The sequence below is a fragment of the Alligator mississippiensis genome, chromosome 4 (genome assembly GCF_030867095.1).
Source record: "Alligator mississippiensis isolate rAllMis1 chromosome 4, rAllMis1, whole genome shotgun sequence".
In the NCBI taxonomy this organism is placed as follows: Eukaryota; Metazoa; Chordata; order Crocodylia; family Alligatoridae; genus Alligator; species Alligator mississippiensis.
The window spans coordinates 119,826,625-119,850,251 of NC_081827.1; the positions used below are offsets into that span (position 1 = coordinate 119,826,625).

General features: G+C 43.8%; 1 protein-coding gene across 5 annotated transcripts in view; it reads right to left on the minus strand.

Moving 5' to 3' along the window:
* The window catches only part of RERG (RAS like estrogen regulated growth inhibitor), a 183,240-nt gene extending 159,907 nt beyond the window's left edge, over window positions 1–23,333 (minus strand). Inside the window, exons 1-2 of one of the 5 annotated variants that reach the window (XM_014609369.3) lie at window positions 23,179–23,333; window positions 17,733–17,908 (exon numbers count right to left, since the gene is read on the minus strand). In XM_014609369.3, the coding sequence (XP_014464855.1) occupies window positions 17,733–17,793 (61 nt within the window). In that variant the 5' untranslated portion in view covers window positions 17,794–17,908; window positions 23,179–23,333. Of the gene's footprint in view, window positions 1–17,732; window positions 17,909–22,587; window positions 22,686–23,148 lie in introns of those variants that run through there. The other 4 variants (XM_006263108.4, XM_014609363.3, XM_019489694.2 and 1 more) reach the window with 4 other exon arrangements.
* Window positions 23,334–23,627: the final 294 nt, after the last annotated feature.

Genomic DNA, 23,627 nt, shown 5'->3' on the forward strand with positions numbered 1-23,627 from the left:
CACATCTACAGCTGCCAAGAAAGCAACTTGAACTTGGATTTTTTAACTAAAATGTACTGCCGAAATGATGAGGTAAAACTCAACTCTGTGTTTTTGTTTAGTTTATTTTTAGTGCTGGTGAAAGATGCTGGCTGACCTGATAGCCCTGGAGATTAAAGGCCTCTGTTTATTCATAGAGAAGCACACCATGGGCAGTAGCAGTCAGTACAAGCTTCCTTTGCCAATGTCTTTCAACCATGTCTTGCACGGAAACGTTTCCAGGTGGCTGGAGACTTATTAACCCTCCCTTTTTAGTCATGAGATAACATTTTCAAAAGCACCTAGGGGACTTAAAAGCCTAATCTTATTTTTATAAATGACTCAGGCATGTAGAAGCACACGTTTTATTGCTTCCAAAAGAATGGTAGGCTTAAATTACTCAAAATTTTACCCAAAGTCTCTTTCCTGAGAATGGCAGCTCTGATATCTGTTATAATAACACTATCTGTGATACCCTCCTGAGCATTTAGACGTGAGTTCAGACCAATGCATTTCAGACCAGCTACTGTACAGACAACCTTAACATTGCAAGTTTCCTTCCCCAACCCCTCACTTATATAAAATAACCAACAAATTTAATTCTTTGGGTGACAAACAAACCTGTTTGAAGTTTGCGGAAGGTGCCTCAAATATCCCAGAATGTAAACAACAAAACAAATAATAAAGTAAACACAACCAAACTGTTTCTCCAGGGGTCTCACCTGAATGTTTGCTTTAAAATGGTATTATGTTGATTTTTTAATTATTTTTCTAAAGAAAAATAAGAAATGCCACTGCCAGAAAAATTAATTCCACTACCAGATTTCCTATCAGCTCCCACTACTAACCTAGGGATATTCAATGGAGAAGTAGGATTGGATCAAAGTATATACATATAAATTTATGTGCACAAACATATTTATATGGCAAGTTATTTTGCCCTCCATGGACCTACTCCAAAAGTTAATTGAAGACAACAGGAATCTTTCCACTGACTTCACTAGGCTTTGGATCAGGCCTCAGATGAATGTCAAAACCTTTTTATTTTTTTGCCCAGAGATATTTCCACAATTAATACTGGCAATATAGAGAAGCAGCCAAAAATGTTATTGTTCTGGAGGGGAAAAAAAATCTAATTGTAAATCACAGAAGACCTTGTATAGGAACGAAGCAAGAAAAACTTCTCACTGCATGCCTGGAAGGACTAGTGTTGAATAAATCTGTTCTTAATCAAAGGAAAAATGGCTTGAACTTTCACTTAATTCAATTCATTCCCTGAATCAGTTTTCAAACCTCATCTGTTCAAACCCTCCAGGGCTGCCCTTAACTAAGAGATCCTTTAAGCCAAGAACTTTCTAACAGATCAATGTCTTTACAAAGGAACATAAGAGTACAGAAGTAGCAGCAGTGCACAACAATTCTTATCTGCTTGAATGTGCTATCATCCAAAATCTTCTCCTTCACTAGGACCTTTGACAGATGTTTACTTTATGGATATGATGGGATCTAATCCTCAACCCCAACAATCACACGTCCTGCCATGCCACATGTACATGGCAGGACACACATTTTGGGGATCTAATTCCTGATCCCAATCACACTTAACTTGTTGGTGCAGGGGGAGCTGGATGCAAGATGAAACCAAACAGCTGATTGTCAATTGGGGTGGTGAACCAAGCTGGTCCCCAGCTCCAGCCAACAATCAGCTCAGCACACAGAGAGCCCAGCACTGGGCTGAGACAGCCCAATGCTAGGCTCCCCATGCTCCAAGAGCTATAAAACGATATGTACCACCCAACTGAGTGGCACATGTTGTTTTGATAGGTCCTGGTGCGTGGGAAGCTTGGCATCTGGCTGCTACAGTCAGGCTCTCCATGCACTGGAAACTGTAAAAAGCCAGTATGTCACCTAGCTGGGCAGCACACACTGTTTTATAGCTCCCATACTGGGCTCCCTGTGTACAGGGAACTATAAAACCCTGCTTTGACAGGTCCAAGCCACACATTCAATTTAAGGTGTGGAATAAGTTTGTTTTTTGTTTACCACATTATCATGCTTTAAATTGAGTTGCATGTGTAGCTGGTTACTATTTAGGGTGCAATTAACCTGTTAATTACATCTTAAAAGTAATGTGTGTTGGGGGCCTAAGGTTATGTTGCTTGGTCTTCCAGTAAAGCAGGCACAAAACATCCACAGGAAATCCCCTTCCCTCAGATGTACCTTTAATCTGAGCTATGCTGCTACTACAGAAGGAGTCATTGCTTTCATCTGTCAATGTGATTTGAGGATGTTTTTGAATAAGTACATAACACCTGTTTCAATATGCTTTAAATCTCCACAAGAAATATAACTTAAACATGCCAGATTGACTAGAACCCTTGCATCTGATAACCTATACACCTAACGTGCAAAAAAGCAAGAAAGCATAGTAAGGTTAAAAGTACACAGCCATTTTACTTCTCTTAACACTTGATGACGTCAGTCTGCCCACACCGGATACCATAAAGACCCCCACCACCACCTTCCCCAGCCTCCCTGCCCACCCATCCCCAAAACATAAAAAGATTTTTAACTTGCAGCAGCAGCCTAAATTAGCATGTGTGAATAGAAAATGACAAAGCAAATAATCTAACTTGAAGATGTTTTATTCACTAACAGGTTTGCTTAAGCCTCCTTCTGAGAACCCAACAGTTGTCAACCTTTTGTATAGCATGAATGTTAGAAGGTTCTGTTCATGATTTTCATTGGCTAAGTTGAATGGTCCACTGACACAACGGATGCAAAGCTTAAAAACAGCATGCTCACTTCACCCCTAGTCTACACAAACCATGTTATTTTCTATACCATAGCACTGAGAGATTGACATCAGGGCACCAAAAATAACACACTTTCAACTCTGCAAGCTGAAACAAAAGGCACTCAAAGCTGCTACACTGAAATTCACAAGGTAGTAGTATAATACACTGTAAGGAAACCCTTGGGATACCACAGAAATGTATCCATGGATGTATACTTAATTTAAGGATAGGCTGTGCTTTTTTAGGTACTGTATCAGCTAAACGTGGGTGGTAAGCTCTACCACCTTAAGAGAAATCCTTGCAAACAGTATACTCAAGATACAGTCTTCCCTGTGCATCCTCCTTCTTTGAGTGGATGTAGTAACTTTCTTCTGGAATAGGTCTGCAGTAAATTATGACACTCCCCATGCCAGAAGTTCATTGTCCTCCCTAGGACTAATCTATGCTACTGTATAGATTGTATGCAATCTGTATGTGGATGCACACACGGGCCCTATTAACTCAGTGGGAGATGTGCATGAGGGAACCAGTCATTTGTAGTTTATAATTAAAGTAGGGAACAGTAGTTTTTATAATGGAATTTTCAAAAATGCTCAGCACTGGCCTACTTCTTTTGAAATCAATTGTAAGATTCTCATTGACTGCAATGGAGGTAGAATATGGAAAATAAGAATCATTTCAGAAACTTCCCACCCTTGCTAGTTTTCCCATCTCTTAAACATATAAAGAACAATCTTATACAAAGAAAAACTCCTCTGCAATAATTTTGTGTATTGCAGTTAACAACTTCCTTACGTTTAACCTTTTACTAAAGCAGTTTTCCTATAGTCTCATCTCTAAAGACAGGTACAATATTTAACAGATAATGTGGTGTTGCTTTGCAGTGTATAAAACAGGTGTTAACTCAGAGGGAGCACTGTTGTATGTATCACTATATTACAGGTGGTCCACATTGTGGACAAATACTTCTTGTGATTTTGGCATCAAAATCCACATAGTAGTAGATACTATTCTCCTGTAGTTCTGTGGCTAGAGTTCTACAAGAGGGCAGACTAGACAATAAAAATATTTTTTTCTGGCCTTAAAAAACTATACAGTTATTCTGCCTGTTTGTTTTTCTTGAAGGGAAAAGGGAAAGGAGCAATGCACAATACTTACACTAGAACACTGAGACTTCTGTACCTATGAGATTTGCTAGCCATGTCCAAGCTGCACAGGAATCAGTGGCATTCCAGTTAAGGAGTCCTGCTACACATCCAGAGGCATCTGCTTGAACCTTGACATGGAATTGTTTCAAAAGGCTGCCCCAAATGAGCCAGCAGCAAAATGGTCATTCAAGCTGAAGAATCAAAAGGCAGGCAGACACGATGCATGCCACATCAGTCCCTTATGAGACGCTGGCTGCAGAACTGGTGTGACATAATCATGCTTGTCATGGGGGTAGCTGGGCTTGGGCACATTTTTATATGAGCATGACCAGTCAAAATTTTGTCAGCAACAATAGTCCCAACCAACACCCTTCCCTCACCCCCAAATCTTTGAATCTTCCTAAATGTCTGCTCTATTCCTATAGATTTGAAAAATGAGCACGTATTGTTTTTTCCTTCAGATTGGTGCCTTTCAAGTCTTCCCAGAACAGCGTAATTAATGCATCCTCTCTCCAGTCCATAAGAGAGAAAACACCTGTCCATAGTCTGACATAGTAAAATCTTCAAAGCTGGGTGCCTTTCTACACCATTTCCACTGTGCTTCTTCCATCACAAATCTATCCTGGCTAGCATATAGTCAGAACCCCAGGCTTTCTATAGTCATACAGCTAAATTTACTTTTTTAGACATTAAATCATCAGTAGAACATGGAATTTGAAAGGAAAAAATGGGTAACTCTTGAGATTTAAAATATAGCAGGTTGGATAACTTGCACGTAACTACATCTAGTTGCCTTCAATACCTTGCCTTTTAACATATCCACCATTTTTTTAGACAGTGCTGCTTTCATATATCTAAGTTGGACACTTGCTGCGGTCTTGATTTAACCTTTTAAACACCCAAAAAATAACTTGGTAGGTTTAAAAAATAATAATGGATTAGATTAAGTACAGCATCTGCAGTTACACTTGCTAGGATACAAGCCACAAGAACACTCAACCCTCCTGCTATATGGAGCAAGCTGATGGCCACGTAGTATCAAGAAGACTCCTTTTACCCTAATTGTTATAGGGAAAGATAGTTTGCTGACGAAAGTACAGCACTGGAAGGTGGGAGACCTACCTTGCATTCCCGGTTTCATCTTTAGCTGGTGTAAATGAGAATTACTCCACTGAAGCAAGTCAAAAAACATATGCCTGTTGATGTAGGTAAGGATGGAAGGGGAATAAAAAAAAAAAAGGCTCCACTGCTGATCCTCTTTTAATTTCTATTTGCTTTCCACTTCCCCCAGCTCTCCTGATCTGCAATGGTTCCAACAGTAAAAGGTGAAGTTTTCTTAATTGAAGATAAAATTTCAGGAGATTTATGTCTGCAAATGGATCTGGCAGGCACAGATTCATGGGATAAATTTATGCTGAGCATAACTATTAAATTATTCCATCTTGGAATTTAGTCTGGAATTCAACCAACTCTATTGTACAGTAACCACTGATATATATGCAGGGGTTAAGCAGTAGTTTTAGAACTCATGTGTTGGCACAGAACACGGCTAATATAAAGTATTTGCTTTGGCACTACAATTAGGTGTCCCTTTTTCTGTTGGTTTTTGCAGCTCCCTGTGGGTCAGATTATGCATTCTTCTGCAATGACTCCCACATGTCTGTCTACCCACAGATCTGCTACAACACTTGTCCAGGGAACAAATACATAGCTCACTTTGAAGTTCCTCTTTTGCTTCCACTTTTATCCATGAATGTTATAGCGCTGAAGAGATGTTACTTGGAGCTTGACTTGAAAAGCTTAATTTAAACCCTGCTCAAGAGTGCAGGCCAACTGCTTATTAGGGCTGTGCGAAACAGCACCATTCCATGTCGACTTCTATTTCACTGTTTCAAAGGGACAGCGTTTCGGTTTGTCATTTTGTTTCGAAGCACTTTTCGTTTCGTCGAAACTGTTTCACTGTGACTTTCGCCCATAGGCTATAATGGGGAGTCATGAAAATGTCTATAACTCCGTCATTTCTTGCCTGATTTGGATGAAAATTGCAGGGTCAGTAGCTTCTTAAGAGGGCATGAAGCCTGCCACATTTCAAGGAGATAGGTGCAGGGGTTTCTGGAGAAACTGCATCTCAAACTGCTAAAAGCAAAACTCATATCACTTGCTGGCAACGGCAGCCTCCTGTCATCCCACACACAGATCTGGGGGCCCACACCCCTGGGAGGGTTGTGGGGCTGTCCTCCCGGGGGTGCGGGCCCCTGGATCTGCGCATGGGATGACAGAAGGCTGCCGCTGCTGCCTGGGACCAGCGCTGGGCGCAGCTCGTGCCGAGCCAGGAAGACTGCTGCTGCCACTGGCTCTGGGCAGCAGCAGCAGCCTCCTGTCATCCCACGCACAGATCTAGGGGCCTACACCCCTGGGAGGAGTCTGGCATTGCTGGGAGGGCAGGTTGAGCTCCGTGGGGGTGGCTCTCCCCCACCTCCCGCCACTGGGATGCTTCGAAACGTGAAACGTTTCAAAACTTTTGAAATGTTTTGAGTACCATTTCATTTCAAAACTGTTTTGAAGACTTTTGTTTCATTTTGATTTTGCTGCTTCAAGCTTGAAACATATCAAAACAGCTTCAAAACGAAAAACCTGTTGAAATTTCACACAGCCCTACTGCTTATGTAGGCCAAGAGCCTGTCATCAACCAATATACCACTGCCTGTATGCAGGGCCGTCCCTGGGGGGCGCGAAATGGGATGATGACCCTGGGCCCCGCACTTTGGGGGGCCCCGTGGAGCCAGACGGAGTGGCTGCAGTGACTCCACACTGCTGCTGGCTTCACGGCTGGCTGGCACTTGGCACTCCCCTTGCCCTGCCAAATCCACTGCCAGCTTCCTCACGTCTGGGGACGGGGCCCTGCACCCTGCTCTGGTCGTCTCTGGTTGTATGCATTTGGGGGAGGGGGATTTTTTTTGTTTTATGGAAGGAGCAGGCCATGCCACTGCCAAAAACTAATTGCTAGACTTGATGGCCTACATCCTGTTTCATCTCTAAATTCCTCAGGACAATCCTATTTCACCCTGCTTGATTTTCTGAAAAAATTCAAGAAGTGGATAGGTCCTCTTTTTCTTTGCCACTCCATATGACTCACTTATGACTTATTTGGTAACACAGGCATGTTACAAAACATTGGTGCATTAATGTTATTTCAGGGGTTCAAGCAGTGTGGAATAAGACTGTACTTGAGTGCCTTAGAAAAAAAATGGGATTTGGGTCAATATTTCAACAGTAGGGCAAAGGGCCTAGTCTATAAAAATGAGCAAGGAACAGGGCAGTGAAAATTCCTGAACAGTCCTGATTCCCACTGTTCATCTGTGTAGCACTGAAAGAGTTAGGCACTTTTAATTTCCACATCTGTAAAGCAGGGACAAAGCTATTAATTTGCTTGCTTCACAGGAATGTCAGGGTAATGGATGAATGTTCACATAACACTTTGGAAATTTAAAGTGCTAAAATTTAAGTGCTAAATAGGCTCACTTTCTGGGATAGCAAATGCTGTGCTGTTCAAACCAGTCACTGTTCTTTCCAGCATGAAAGGCTTTCATACACCGTTATCCAAACATTTCCAACACATTAATGCATCTCTGCCACAGACTTCTGCTGTTATAGATCTACAACTTCCTTTCTTCAAACTCCTGAATGGAAGCAGCTTAGTGACCTGCAAACGTAAAGGGCTTCATGCTCATTCAAAAAGAGGTCTGATGTTTTCAACACACACTCTTATTTTATTGCACTCCAATTACTGTCTAACATTTCTGGGAACCTGATCTGCTATTCAGACCTATTTCTATGGCATTTTTTTTCTTTTACTTTATAGCTGCACACGTTTAATATATCCGCTACTTTCTTCTGCTGTGCTTCATACATCTCTCACCATTTGTCTTTTGCATTGTTCGGAAGAGCATGTATGTGCTGTTTACAAAGTTACCATTATAATATATGGCATTTCACAACTTGTACATGAGAAATCCATTAGAATAACAGCATCTGTGGACAGAAACTCCAGCAAAGTGCCGGCAGCCTCTGGTAGGAAACAAAAGAATCATAATAGTACATATCCCATTCAAAAGTCTGAAAAGGAGAATGAAATGGGTAAGTTCCTTCCCTTCTCCCTACCCCAATTATTACAAGAGTGACTCCGTGAAATGTACTGTAATTATAACTTAATGCAATAAGAATGTAATTCTGTCAGAGACCTAACTCAAGGAGCAGCAACATCAATGACAGCCCACCTTCTGAATTTGGTTGGATCTGGAATTTGGACTGGACTCCAATGTGGGGAAAAGGGGATGACAAAGAGAGTTTAGGAATATATCAAATGGAGAGGGGTGGGAGGGTGTGTGTGTGTGTGTGTGTGTGTGTGTGTGTGTGTGTGTGTGTGTGTAAATGGGCAGGAAATCAGCAAACTGAGAAGTATTTTGTGCCCATTATAACACTACCCTTGGTCTCCATCACACATAGTAGAATGATCTAATAGCAAAGAGGGTCTTGACCATACATCACTTTCCACTAGACTTGGTTGCAGATGCTCAGAAATCTCTGGAAGTCAAGCCACAATTTCTATCTGCTCATGCACATTTACATCCAATTCCCATTCTTGCACTACTGTGTCCTTCACCACAGCTTCTGGTGCCTTTCAGAATTCCACTCCATCCTTTGTATTCAGATCACTCTTTCTGTTTGAATGCCTGCTCCTTGTAAATCCTTTCACAAAATCTGACAAAGTAAGCTGTTGCTTATAAGAGCTTATTCATCTCTGAATCAGTTAGTCGATAAGGTACTACTCTGCCCTGCCTTCTTCCAGAAGTGTGTTAATGATAGGCAGAACACCAACTTAAATCACATGCAGCACTACCATGAGATTGGTTAGCTTTGTTTGCAGTGGACAAATACTAATAGTTTCTACAAAGGAATGAACCTATTTCTACATAAAATGGTATGCTGCTGCTCTTTTTAAACCAGTCTGGCTGGAAGCTGCTTCCAGATGACCAATGGGCCTGAAGTCTAAGAGGTTTTGAGAATCCACGAACCCAAGTACAAAGAATATCTGTTAGGGCAGTATGAGGATCTCATGCCTGGCTACCATGTGACGCACAGCAGCACTTACTGATTGGTTGCAACATGCAGAATATTCAGCCTTTATGGTCTAACGCAGGGATGCTCAACCCCCAGCCAGTGGGCCAGATTCAGCCTGCGAAGCCATTCCATCTGACTCACAGAAGCCCCCACTAGTCTGAAAATTTGGCAATGGAGGAGTCATAGTAGCAACTGCCACTGTCAAATTTCCAGACCCAGGAGTCCCACTGACAGAATGATAGATCAGCCGCAGACAGAACCTGGGGCCTGATCCAAGCAAACGGGGCCAGCTGGAGGCAGTGCAGGGCCAGATCCTACAGTACAGGGCTGAGCAGAGGCAGTACAAGGCCCAGATCTGACAGCACAGGGCCCCAAGCAGGTGGTGCAGGCACATGGAGCCAAAGGAATGGGCATAAAGCCCCAGGGAAGCAGTATGGGCAGAACCCTAGGGAGATGCTACAGAGCCCAATCCTGGTGCGTGGGGTCTGATCCAGTCTGTGAACTGGCCCTGCACCACTCATCTGGCCCACTACACAAAAAAAGTTGTGCACTCTTGGTCTAACAAGATGGGCACAGAAAAACGGTAGGAATGGTGTTGGAAGCAGGGATGGAGGCAGAGCACTGTGGAGCCTGTAGCAATTATGAGCAAGAAGACTAGTGAAGCAGCTGCAACAGAAGGTAGAGTGGAGTACATGACTGCAAAGCTTGATGAAGCTAGTGAATGAAGGCAGGAGGTCAGGGAGAAGGAACCAGAACGAAGGCAAGGGTCTGGTTTATGTAGGTAGGCAGTGACAGGGGGAACTGTGAGGATAAGTGTATGGGGGTGGGGGAAGAGGACAAAAAGTTAGGGGCTTATCCAGGATGGGATAAGAAAATGAAAACATCCATTGGGATGTAAGAAGGGGGCTTCAAAACAGCATTTGGTATTATCCACTGAAAGCTTACCCCAAGACATCATTTTATTCAGCGATACTTTCAGGTACTGCGCATTCTATGGCAAAAGCATTATACAACATGCCATGGTAATAAGGTAAGTGTACCTAGTGACCATTCCAACAAAGAGACTCTTCTGACTGGATGTTTCAACAATTTCTGAAGGCAAAAAAAGACTAAGGTCTATGTGTTTTCAGGGAAAGTGCAGTGGGGCAGCAGGTGTGAGTGGGATTGAAAAACAGTCTGCGTAATGTGTAACAACCATGGAGTCTGACATCTTTGCCCTAAACAGTCAAACAGCAAACTGAATTTAGCAAAACCTAAACAGAAACAAATAACAGCAAAAATGGACCTAATTCTAACAGCTGCTACCAGTTGCTACGAGGAAATGCAGGTACAGTAGATGTCAGTTCCAGTTAAAGGAGATGGAAATGAGTTTGGACAAGACCGAATGAACAGCTTTGGCTTCTGACTACAAAAATGGTCTATGCCATCCAGAAAAAGAATGTAACATCAAACCAACATGAAAACAAAGTTATCTACACCAGATACTAACTACTCATGAACTCATGTGCAAAGGATAGCAAGTGGGGAGACGTGCTGTGCAATGACCAAAATTCTGCTGCGTGCTTTACATGGAGGAAAATAATTCAACCCATTTTAAAGACTTAATTGGCACACGGGGTTCACTTAATTCCACGAGCAAGAAGTGCTTTGGAAGAGCCTGTGCAACACTCTGACAAGCACATCCTGGAATGAAAGGCTTAGAATCAAAGGATATTAGAGGTGGGGTTTGCTAATGCAGAAAATGAAGAGCGTTTTGCCAACATTACATGATGGACTAAATGAATACAGTGGATGTTGCTGCTGATCCTCTGACAAGCCCTGTAGTAAGGAGTCTCTTTAGATAAGTAATGAAAGCAACTTACACACCTTACCATCACAAAATGCCCAGAATCTCCTCCCACCCACTTTTCTGTACTTCCAGAGTACCCTCCCTATGGTAATTTTTCCAGGATTTGGAAACTGGTATAAAATCTGACTTTAAAGCTTTTTTGCAATTATTTTTGCCCCTAGCACAGCTGATAGCTTAGTGAGTAATGGCTACTTACAAAAAAAATTGATATTTCCTAGTATATACTCCGAGCTAAAAAATGTTGGAGGTAACATGAGACTAGTGATTTCTAAGACTGAAATTATATTTTTTGTAACTGTGGAAGGAGCTATGGTGGGGCAGGGGGAAAGGGAGGAAGAGACATGAAGTGAAGGCCTACTATTTTTGTCACCTGCTTTAAAACTTTATTTGAAATTCCCCTTCTTGTTTCTGCAGTTAACTATGGACTTGACCCGGAGCTCCTCTCTCTACACCCTTTCCTGCTCCTGCCATCATTTCTAGCATCACCTTTTGCCCTCAGCTTTGCCCATTCTTGCCACTGGTAAGAGCCACCTCCTCTGAAGCTTCTTCCATTAAATTCAGCCTCCTCTGGTAAAACTTTCTCTCTCATCAAATCCTAAAAGTGTACAACACAAATGACCTAATACCATGTTCCATCTATTTCACCTATGTGTTAATTATAAGTTTAAAATCTCATCTGAACATATATTTTTCTTCTTCTTCCTGAATCTTTTGGTTTCCCTTTCTGGCTGTTGTTACTTCATTCATATACTCAGCAATTTTTCAAGCAAGCAGAGGTGATTATATCATGCAGTATGACCTCCTTTGTAACACAGGGTATAGAATTTCAATGTGTTATTCTTGTATTGAGCCCAGTTACTGATTGATTAAAGCAAATGTTCTAGAAAGGCATCCATCCCTGATTTGAAGGCTTAACTTTCTGGAATTGGTTGAAGGAAGAATTGGTTGATATTCTTCTGTTTATTTGGTGACCCACACATTTCCAACTGGCCCCAGAACAAACATTTTATCCTACACATTTGCACAGAAGATATTAGCCCAAAAAGAAAAGGTTTATGAAGCTGTACAGTGTCTCAGATCTGTTTTGCCTTCTGGACAAGTAAGAGATAGCTGGTACAACATTTTTCTGCTACAATCCAATTCTCTAAGATTGTACTTCCTTTGGAAAAAGCATCCAGCACTTTGCAAAATTTCTTCCCCAAAGCAGGAAAAAAATCAAATCTGGTTTGCTGATTTTCTCCCTTTTGGTTCAAGTAAAGTTATAACAGGTGCCCGGATCTGCAGAAGAGAACCCAGTTCTCAGTTTCATTTTTCAGACAGTTTTGCTTTGAGAGCAAGAGCCTAGCATACAATATGCAAGTAAAATTCCAGTACTGCTCCAAAACTCTTCAGCACAAACTGAATATGCCTCAAACTTATGTGCTTACTTAACTTTATGCTCCTAAAGGCAGAGTTAACCATGTTGCAAGGTCTGCTAGACTAGAGCTCTTCCTGGGATTTGCCTTTACTATTAACTTAAATAATCACAAGAAAACTCAAAGTTGAACCTAAGCTTCCCTCTCAAGCTTGGGTGTTCCTTAAGCTTTCGCTATAGGAACCCACTATTGCCAATTACCTCTCTCAGGCCCTTTCCTTAGTGTAAAATAGTAGTATTCAATTACCAGCTAGAAATTTGCATCCTGATTTGTTCAGGGCTTTTGCACCCAACATTAGAGCAACTCAGACTAGAGAATTCTTTCCTCGCTTCCAGTGAAGAGGGGCCCTCTTCAGCCAGAAATGATTGAAACAACTTTACAGATCAAGATCTTGAACAAATTAAAAGTACTGCCCCAAAATATTGCTAAGCAACAATAGCTAACAGAGGCATAACAAGCAGGATCTGCATCCTAGGCAAGCCCTGTAGAATGGGAGAGGTTGGGGGTAAGGTTATCGCTGAGCACTGGAGGACTCTGTGGTCCAAGAGAAGATGAGAGGGCATGCAGGATTCTTATGTATGCAGGGAGCTCAAAAATGGTCCCTGGCTGGGGCTGCTGCTGCCCACACCAGCTATTGCTCTTACAGAATCAGCGTGATGTCCAAAAGCACCATGGTGTTGTTTTTGCTGCCGAGGCATACTCTGTGCAGGTGGGGGTGATTCTGGAGCCCTTCTTAAGTTGGTGTCTGGGGGCTAATGCCCTGTTCTCCCACCTGTACTTAAGCTACTGATAACTAAACTTAATCTAGTGCAATCCATGATATAAGTGGACTGGATTGGTTGTCAATGTCCGCAAGAATTTCTATATGCCATGGCAAAATCCTGGAATCAGATGGCCTATGATCAGCTCATATAGAGGAAAGCTGTACAGGTGCTTGGACATTAAGCTAAACTGTTGGACACGATACTGCAGCTAGACAATATTCCTCTATAGTCCAAAAAGAGTCTCCTAGGCAAATTTATAGGCCAGCTAAATTATGAGCTGGAGAAGACATCTCAACCATTTTATTGCTGCTTTTCATAGTACCCTCTTCCCACCTTGCCTTTTCATACATTTATTTCTCTCCAACCTTTCTCCCTACACATGCAGCCAGTGTTGACTCAGTCTCTGTGTCTTTAGTGGCTGTGAATACCATGCTTTTAAGCCACTTGCACTAAGAAACCCCAACTTTCATTGCCATAGGAATGAAGGTGATGCATCAAGCTAAGCAGCAACATATATACTGATGTGTCAGTTACACCAGGATTTTAATTCCCCACTATATCCAAGTGTCAATAGTTGACAGAGCAGGACTGGTGAACCTAGTTCCACTGCTCAAGTACCTGATCTCAGAATAAGTCAGGATGTGCAGTAAAAGATGCCCAACATAAATAACATTTGCCATAAACCTTAATAAAGGTGACTCTCTCAAACCTAGAGACCTCAAAAAAAACTGGGAGTAAAAGTCAAGGGCCATTTTACTTTTCTCTGGTCTTAGCGTTTCTATGAGCCTCATCACGGGCCTGGTTTATACACATCAACCCAGCTTTCTGTGCTCATCCCAATTTATGAGAGCCTTGAATTGGTGGGGTAGGACTATGCCAAAGGACAAGAGCACATACTACTAGACACCTACTTAGAACGGATAACACTTAGGTCCTGAGCTTATCCCTAGACAAGTAGTAAAATTTCCAAGGATTTCAAATTCCAGAAATTCCTAAAGTCTCCTCTTCTAGCAGAGTTTCTTCTACAAAGCATTTGTTTTATGGTTGCCATGGTTCTAGCCATTCTGTTTGAGAATCAGAAGAGGAATCTTGCCAGGACATTACAATATGTGTCTGTAACTTCAAATGTTCTGCTTTTAGTTGGAGAAGCCAAAAGAAGGCTTAAACCATGCTAGGACCAAGCATCTGGCTCTCCCATGGAAAGAGGATGAGCCAAAGATGACAGAAAGCCAGTGACAATATTTTGGCATGATTCCTTGGCACTTGCAATGGCCTTATTTATTGCCCCATGCATTTCCTTCTTCATGTAGCTAATCCATCCAATGTCTTGTCTCATGTTCTGGCTTTTAGAACTTACCTTACCTTCCAACTCTCTGGCTTAGTGAATTTGAGTCCTGTCTAGTCAGAGTAATCAGTCCCACGCAATATATCATAAAACTGGTCACATCGTGATGGGACACTCAGAAATAAAGATCTCTTTCTTGGAAAAAGCCATTTCATAGCAGCATCTTCTCCATCCTAAAACTTTGCTCATCCATCAAACACAGAACAGTTAGTTACTTAAGAACCATTTTGTGCTTGACCCTGCTGATAGAAAATCCATAACAGCACTAGTGCTAAAAGCAGTTAAGCTATGCTGGTTGGGAATTGTCCGACAAAAACATTTTATTGCAATATACTGATTTGTTGAAAACAACACTTCTAACAAGCTCATACAGATCATTTTGACAGAAAATAGTTCTCAAATTCAGGATGGGTTTTTGTGGGCAATGGGGAGAAGGGTAGAAGGGGAATTCATCCCAGAAAAGCCATTAGCCCTAGTGGTTAGGGCACTTGCCTGGGACATCGGGAACTGAGGTTCAGCTCCTTACTCTGTATCAGGGTGACTGTCCTAATCAGTAGGTCACTGGCTATTCCAAGAAAGACATTTCTCCCATAAAAGCTTCTGAAGATCTAAGGTTTGCCCCAATGAAAAACAGAAAGATTACTGAAAATCTAGAAAAAAATTCATGGAATGTTAGATTTATTTCCAACATAGATCTAGTACTGACCCAATAGAATATATTTACCAGAAAATCCTAGCATAGCTAATGACCCAAAAAGAAGACAAAAGGTAAGAACTATAGTACTCACATACTAGGTGATCATTAGGGCAATTCAGACTCCTTCTGAGTGAATGCTTAGGTTTTGTATTTTTTTCATTAAAAACCTTCAAATTAGATGTAAATATTTTGTGGGAATTTCCTTTTTTGTTTTATTTTCACAGAAAGGTTCTCTTTATACAGTCTCCAAGAGCATTCTGCCCTAACCAATACATTATGATCCTCAGTGATGAGCACAAACAGAATTTGCCCATAAACCAAAAGGGGTCTGCCAAAATAAAATAGAGTATATTATAAATAAGTAGAACTACCTTTACCAGAAAGTATAGGCAGGTTAATTTTTAAAGTTTCAGGTAACACTCAAGTCACTAGAAACACAGGTAAGAATTTAAATCAATAATCATGTCACTCAAGCACTCCTCCAATTATTTAATAAAAAAAGACAGGATTCAATTTGAGCTGCTTTTCCATCGGTGATACAATTCCTAACATCCTATGCATTTTTCTATTTGTGCCTTTCTCCCAGAGACTGATGGAAATGAGTTATTTCACTCATTTTTCTCAGATAAAATATTTTCAGAATAACCAGACTTTTATTAGCAACTGATGTTGAAGTTAGCGAAGTAAAAACAATATCAGCTCATGGGTTAGATCCTCAGTTGTTGTAAGCTGACGTTACTTTCTAGATTTGCATTGCTGCATTTCAGCTAAACATTGACAAATACAGGTAATATACAACATGCCATATGCAATGAATTAGGCTCAGAACATACTTGCCTTCTGTTCCCTTCATTAGTACAGACGTTAAGATAGCACTCAATTTGTCAAGTTAATGTAACACTACAGAATTACTTACAGTAGATTGTGTCTCTAGTATTATATAACTCTGTGGGAGCATCTACACATGCTATTACTGTACATGAATAAACTGTGGAGCTTACTGCTCCACAGTTTATTGCTCCCAGGTGCACTACTGGAATGTAATACTGGGAACAAATAACTCCAGAGCAATAAGCTCCTCAGTTTATTCATGTGCAGCACATGAAGCCAGGTCAGAGCAGCCTCAGCTGGCAGGGGGCCCTAGAAGTCAGCTTGACAACCCAAAACTGCTCCCCCTGGCTCAACGTGCTGCGGTGGGGCTGGCTGGGGCATGAGGGAGCCTCAGCATGGGGCTAGCCAGCTGGCAGCCCCCACACTGAAGCATCTTCATGCCCAGCCCACCCCTCCAGCACCTACATGTGTGCTGCTTGTATTTACAAGTACTATCCTACTGGAGGGTAAATTAGTTTACTCCAGCCTAATAGGGGCACACATGTAGATGCCGAGATGTTTACTGCACAGCTAATTTGTCAACTGCACAGCAAATGTCTCTTGTAGATGCACCTAGTTTCTACAAAGAAGAAATTGTCTGGAAACAGATGGTTCTTACATTCTAACATGTTTCTACTATAGGAACTTACCAGTCCATGGTTGTTTCCATAAACACATCACCATACTGCCCTAAATACAAAGCCCACATCATAAAGAGCTTCCTGCATCAAAATCCAGAATGCTGTGAAGAACACAAAGCTTGGAACAAGATCAGTGAAACAGAAGAATATTTAGAACTCTTTTAATTGTGTTGTCCTGTCTTGCTAGGTTGGTCACATGCTGGTGGAGCTCAGAAGTGAATTCATCCAGCATCTCCCTGAAGATCCGAGTCCTTCACATGGCATTAAGTCAGTGGAAATTCTGTAACTTGACTACAGAAACAAGGTCTAACTTACTAAATTACTAATTCAAAGGCATCATCAAAGGAGGCCAATGGAAGGGATATTCTGTAGAAAACAGGTACTGTCTGTTCCCTCCTCACCATGCTAAGGCCAAAATAGCACTCTTACGGATATAGTCAGTCATTGCCTTGTCTGCCTCAGAACAGTGTAAAGCTGGGTCACCCAAAAAGTCACTCTGACCTGATCTGGTCTTTCTGCTTTTTTTTTTTGGAATCCTGTGAAAACTGCTCCACTATCATTCAACTTGGATGTTAGTTTCAGGTTATTTACAACATACTTTATTAGGGTCTGAGCCTGTGAATTGCTGAACTGCAGAAATCCCCACTACAATCAACAGAAACAACAGCACTCAAACTCTCCCAGAAGCAACCCATTATTTTAAATGAGCTCTGACCCTCTTTTGTATAATTAAAAAAAAAAAATCAATACACCTTAGTCTGATGTAAGCAATGTAGAGACAAATTAACAATGCTAGTCCATCTCTGTTCTCATGAGAGATCAATAGAAGCCTTGTCACTGACCTCAACTGGAATGTGATCAGGACACTCTCATTTTGAACAGTACTTCTATTTTGTAGAACCTGGAGCATGAAAAGAGTTTCTGTGGATATCTAAAACAGACTATGGCCTGATCCTGATCTGTTTGCCACAAATTCTATACCCAACTCAACTCTGAAGTTCTGCCAGAAAGAGAGCGGACTGAGCCAAAAGCCAACCATTTGCAAACAGAAGCAAAACAAACATACCTGATTTCCCCACTCCAGCTCGACCAAAGATTGCCAGTTTCACTTCTGCACTCTTAGCCATGGTGGAAAAAATGGAACCGGTGGCAAATTCACTAGAGTACTAAAACTGAAGCAGAGGAAAGGTTCCCGGGTCCTACTTTCAGCTTCACCATGTCATCATGACCTCAATGCGGGACCTACAGGAGAATACCAAAGAAGTGTAATCCTTTGAGCAGGCATGTATTCAGTATTTAAAAAGAGATCTTTTTCTAAATTATACAAAGTGCTACACAGCCTCCAATGCTGAAGGAACTCTAGTGAAACCTTTAGCATTTGACACAATTTGTATACAGATACATAAGAATGTCTAACTTTGTCCCTTGTGAACTGCCACTGTGAAACTTGATTGAACAAAAGGTACTGGTTCAATAACATGCAGAGCTCAGCTCATAATACTATATAAGGTTCCTTATTATTCCAGTTTTTGTAGCCAGCTGGGATAGTTTATATATAAATTACTACTTGGGACCCAACTCTGATAGATTTTTGTTTGCAGAATGTATTTGAAAGTCGAAAAAGTATTTATCAATGTATTTGCAGATAGCTAAACTCCTGTCCATCAAACCCTCAATTACATAAAGGCCCCAATTACTTGTTTGGAAAGTTAGTCTATTTTTAAGGGTTTGCACGTTACCTGTTCTGCTAAACAAACTCTATGCAGACGGTTCTCTGACATTCTGGCTAGGAACTGACATTACACATAAACTGGTTTAAGTGATCAGAAACTGGTTTAAACCTGTAACAGAACAGACGTTCAGTGCATATAAACCAGTTTCAAAATGGCCAAAACCAGTTTGATATAAACCTGGTTGAATGTAGTATCAGACTTAACTGATTTGGCTCAAACCGGTTTATGCAATGTCTGTCCCAGACCCCTTGCTGGTTAAGATAAACCAGACACCCCCAGCATCCCGGCATGCTCTCTGGGCTAGATGGGGCTCTCTGCTCCATCCACAGGGCTGACCCTGCCCACCCCTCTGCTCTCTAGCCAGAACAAGGACCAGCCCTGTTAAGACAAAGTGGGAAGGGAGGGGGTTAATTCTTCCCTCCTTCCCCCACTGCAGCCAGGGTCAGCCTGTCTGCTGGGGAGCAGAGGGGAGGGGGCTGCAGTGGTGGCCCCTGGAGCTGGCAGACCCCGGCTGCAGGAAAGGGAGGGAGAGAGGAATTAACCCTTCTCCCTGTCCCCTTCACTTTAAGGGGGCCTTGCTACCTAGGTTGTCCTGCAGGGTTGGGAGGGGGGCTCTGTTTCATGCTGGTGGGGGACTCTTCCCCCTCCTTCTCCTCCCAGGGTGGGGAGGGGGACTCTGAGGAGTTGGATAGGGACTCTTCCTCCTCTTGCAGTCCCCGCCCTGCTGCTGCAGGGATGGGGTTGGGGAGGGGCTCCATGCAATGCTGCCCAGCCCCAGAGCGGGGGCAGGGGGCAGGGAGAGACTCTGTTCCATGCTGGGGAGAACTCTATGCTCTTCTCCCCCTCCCCCTAGAGGGGCAGTAGAAACACGGAGCTCAGCTGGGCAGGGTGTGGGTGTGGGGGAGGGGTGTAGGGACCCTGACACACTCCCCCCATGGCATGCAGCCCCTGGAGGGAGGGAGTGGAACCTGCCTTATCCCCACGGCTCTGCTCCCTGAGCCTGCAGCTCCAGCCCTTTCAGCAGGGGAAGCCCTGGGCTGGAGCCAACTGCTTACCCTGGTCTCCACTGTGCAGGGCCCCGCACTCTGCTTCCCCACAGAGCCCAGCACACAGCTTCCCAGCATGGAGCTGGCTGCCTCTATTGTGGCTCCATGCCACACCTCCAACTCCACACTCGCAGAGGTGAAGCCCCAGGCTGGATTTGCAAGCAAGCACAGGGGCAGGGCTCCCTCCACTCCCAGCAGACTGTGGGGCCCTACACAGTGGGGACTGGGGGAAACAGCTGGCTCCAGCGCAGGGCTTCCCCCTTTGCAAGGGCTGGAGCTGCAGGCTCTGCCTCAGGGAGCAGGCCATGGGGATAAGACAGGTTCCACTCCCTCCCCACTGTGCAGTGCTGGCCAGAGCCACACCTGCGCCCTGACCTCCCCACCTGCCGCTGCCAGGCAGCGGGGGCTGTACGCTCTGGGGGAAGTGTGTGAGGGTCCCTATACTCCCACCCTCCTTCACACCCCAAACACCCACACCCTGTCCTGATGAACTCCGCCCTCCCACTGCCCCTCTGGAGGGGGGGGGGGGAGGAGGGAGGAAGAGTTCTTCCCAGCATGGAACAGAGCCTCCCCCTGCCCTGCAGGGGGAGGAGTGGGGGGAAGAGTCTCCCTCTGGGGTTGGGCAGCATCCCATAGAACCCCCCTCCCCACCCTGCAGCAATGGGGGAGAAGCAGAGGGAAGAGCCCCCCCTCCCTCCACCACAGGGCAGGGGGGAAGGGAGAAAAGCCCCCCGCACTGAACAGAGCCCCCCTCCTGGCCCCGCTGTGGTGGGGGAGAAGGAGGAGGGGGAAGAATTCCCCTCTGGGGCCAGGCAGCCCTGTGTGCCTGGATTGCTCCCAGCTGTCAGGGAGCTGCTGGGGCCAGGCCATGCCCTCCACTCCTCATCTCAGCTTCCCTGTGGAAGGGAAGGGAGGGCTGCTCTAGTGCCCCCAGGCTTCTGGCTTGAGACTCTGCAGGCATGTGCCAAACGTCTATCCACTTGCAAAACAGTTCACTCTCTGCAGGTTAAACTAACCTGCAAAGACTGAAATAATTCAGACTCAGGCTTTTTTAATGTCTGTCCCTAGCCTCTTTGTTTAAAGCTGACACAGCTCATATATAAATATTCAGAAAAGCGGAGGGTTAGGAAAGAGACACCCGTGTCTCTCATAATATATTTTTAAAGACCACGTAGGGATTTTCTGACTACCTCCTCATCTGTTGTGTGATCCCAGACAAGTCAGTTCAAGGTCCCTCAATTTCTCCATCTGTATGATCTTCAGGATAGTTAAAACCAGCTTACTTTTGTCGCTGTCCGCAATTGATATTATGACACTACCATCATTTAATGGTGTCAAACTAAATCTCTCCTTGCATCATGGTATAACTTTGTCTATATAAACTGCATTACATAAACATTGCAATATTATAATATTACTACAAGGAGATGTATCGTATACAATCACAAATATTACAGGAGTTAATATTCTCCTCCACTTTAAAGCAATAATTCATTTCAAAATAAATTCATGAACTAAAATAAAGTTTTAATCGGTTTTCTTCAGTATGCAGTATTATGTTTTCGAAAACTTGTCAAATACACTTTACGTTGAGAAGGATATCCATATATCTTTGAGAACTTATTCTTCTGATTCATTTGCGCACGAGTAAACATCAAATTATATTCATCTTGGAAAAGCACTTGGAAAAGCTAAATGTTTGATGAATGTTTCACGTAACAGCTGAGACACAGGAATTTCACTCCAAAAAATGCATACATTTGCCTTCCAGTTTCTACCCTAATAGCCACGGTTGCATGCTCTCGCAACAGCAAGTCATGTAAAGTCATTTGTAGCAAGACTTGTTTTTCTTCTTCCAGCTCAGCTGTTAGAAGAAAGGCATGAATGTGATGCTGCTGATAAAATCTCCCTTGCAACTTTTATGGTGAACTGGCAGAAGAGAGTGCTTTAAAGTCAGTATATTACTCTATGATCTCATAAAAATCACTTGGCTTGGGCATTTTAATAGACATAATTGCTGAGGCCCCTAATAAACTTCTTGCAAATTAGAGACAGTTAACACCACTCGAAAGCCTGCCCAAAGTCACTTAAGCATGTCATTTAAAGAGATGAACTTATGTATTTCTGCATGACTGTAATCACAGTGTAAATTGGAGAGTTTTAGAACAGTGGTTCCGCTGATGGTCTGGTAAGCCACAGTAAATGCTTTGCATTGGATCTCCTTCCCAGTACAAATTTGATGATAAAGGTTGCACATTGCTCACCAAGAAACGATGAGGGTTGACAGTGGTTCTTTGGTTCAAAACACTGAGAGAATACTGTTTTGGAAGGTTTCAAGGGTCTCCTCCCATATAGGAGACCTTCTATATTTACATACAAACTGCCATTAAATTACAAGCCAGATTCCAACTCCTTGCTCTTCTGCTGCATAGACAGAGTTACTCCATTAACTTGAAGCGCTCTCAGTTTACCCCAGCACCACCAAACTCAGAATCTGACCCCCTATGTTTCTGTATGAGAGTGGGGAGAGAGAGACAAGACAGCCTGCTGGTGTGAAACAAACTCTCTTCCTCTAAAGAATGATTAACATACTACTGCGTGTACTCTGGAGCCAAAACAAATCCCAGGTTTATTTTCATCTTCAAATGTCACTGTGGGTGTATGACTGCTGCTCTGTCACCAAAAGCTGTGCGCTATGGATTCCCTTCCCAGAACCACACGTCACAAATAAGTATGTTTCACTATTGTCAATCACAAAACTGCCACCTCCACTTTATTTTTTAAAAAGTGTGCATGCACGCGCACACATTTCAATGAAGTCAACCACAAATCTGCCACCTCCACTTTATTTTTATAAAAAGCATGCACACAAGCACACATGCACACACAAACACACACATTTCACTTGTCCACTACAAAACTGCCACCTCTACTTTTTAAAAAAAAAAACATGTACACACACAAGATCACAAGTTTCATTTAAGTCAACCACAACACTGCCACCTTCACTTTACTGAAAAAAGCATGTGCGCACGCGCACATGCACACACACACAAACGCCCACGTTTCATTTAAGTCAACCACAAACCTGCCACCTCCACTTTATTAAAAAATAATCGTGTATACATACACACTAACTCACACACTGATCTTTCTTCCCACCTTCTGCACTGAGGCTGCTGGTCCCTGCCTCGTTTCTGCAGTGACAGGAGAGGACAGGATTGCAGCCGGTTCTGTTCTCACAAGGAGGTTTTCAGCCCCCAGCTCCTGAACATCAACCCCTCAAGCTTGCAAATAAGGAAGGGAGGGGGAAAGGAGGGGGGAGGGTGGACACAGGCTGTCACTGTGCTGAGAACAGACAGACCTTTACTCCAAGCCGCTGCTGTCACTGGTTGAATGGGCGCAACAAGTCAGCGTTGTGCCCTCAAATAAAGCACCTGGAGGCAACTGTAGCGCAGCCCCGGGCAGAGGAAGGAGCTCTCCACCTCCCCTCACCTGCCTCGTTAAAAATCAGCAAGCGAGAAGTAGAGAAGCCTCCCCTGTTACTTTCCCATTCATTGTGATGAGCAGCCTGCGATGAGGCGGGGGGATCCAACTCCGCCTGATGCGTGGGGACTGGAACAACAGCCGCAGTGGCCCGAGCCCGGGAGCTGCCCCCCAGCCGGGCTGCTGCCATCGCCCCCGCCGCGCACCCGGCGCTCACCTCAGCTCAGCTCACCTTGCCCCACCTCACCTCACTTCCAGGGAGATGACGACGGCTCGGGACGAAGAGGTCGGCAGTCTGCACGGAGCGGGCCACACCGCAGCCCTGCAGGGGCCGCCTCTAGCCCGCCCGCCACAGCCCGGCTGGCGATAGCGGGACTGCTGCGCACTGCGCCCGCGCTTCGCCCGCGTCCGCGCAGCGCCCCCGGCACCCGCCGTCAGGCAGCTCGCGCGCGCCCCCTGCAGGGCGCCAGGCAGCGCCGCAGCGGCCGGAGCCTCTCCAGCTACTGGGGAGAGACGGGAGGGCGCCCCTAGGGCTGGGGGCTGTGTCCGTGTCCATGTCCGTGTGCAATGTGTGTATGGGAATGGTCACACGTACACTAGAATTTCAGCCCTTGCAGGACGTGTGCTCAGTAATAGAAACAGTGCTCAATCTATGCAAGGGAAACTTCCATCTCGACGCAGGAGAACTTTTTAGTC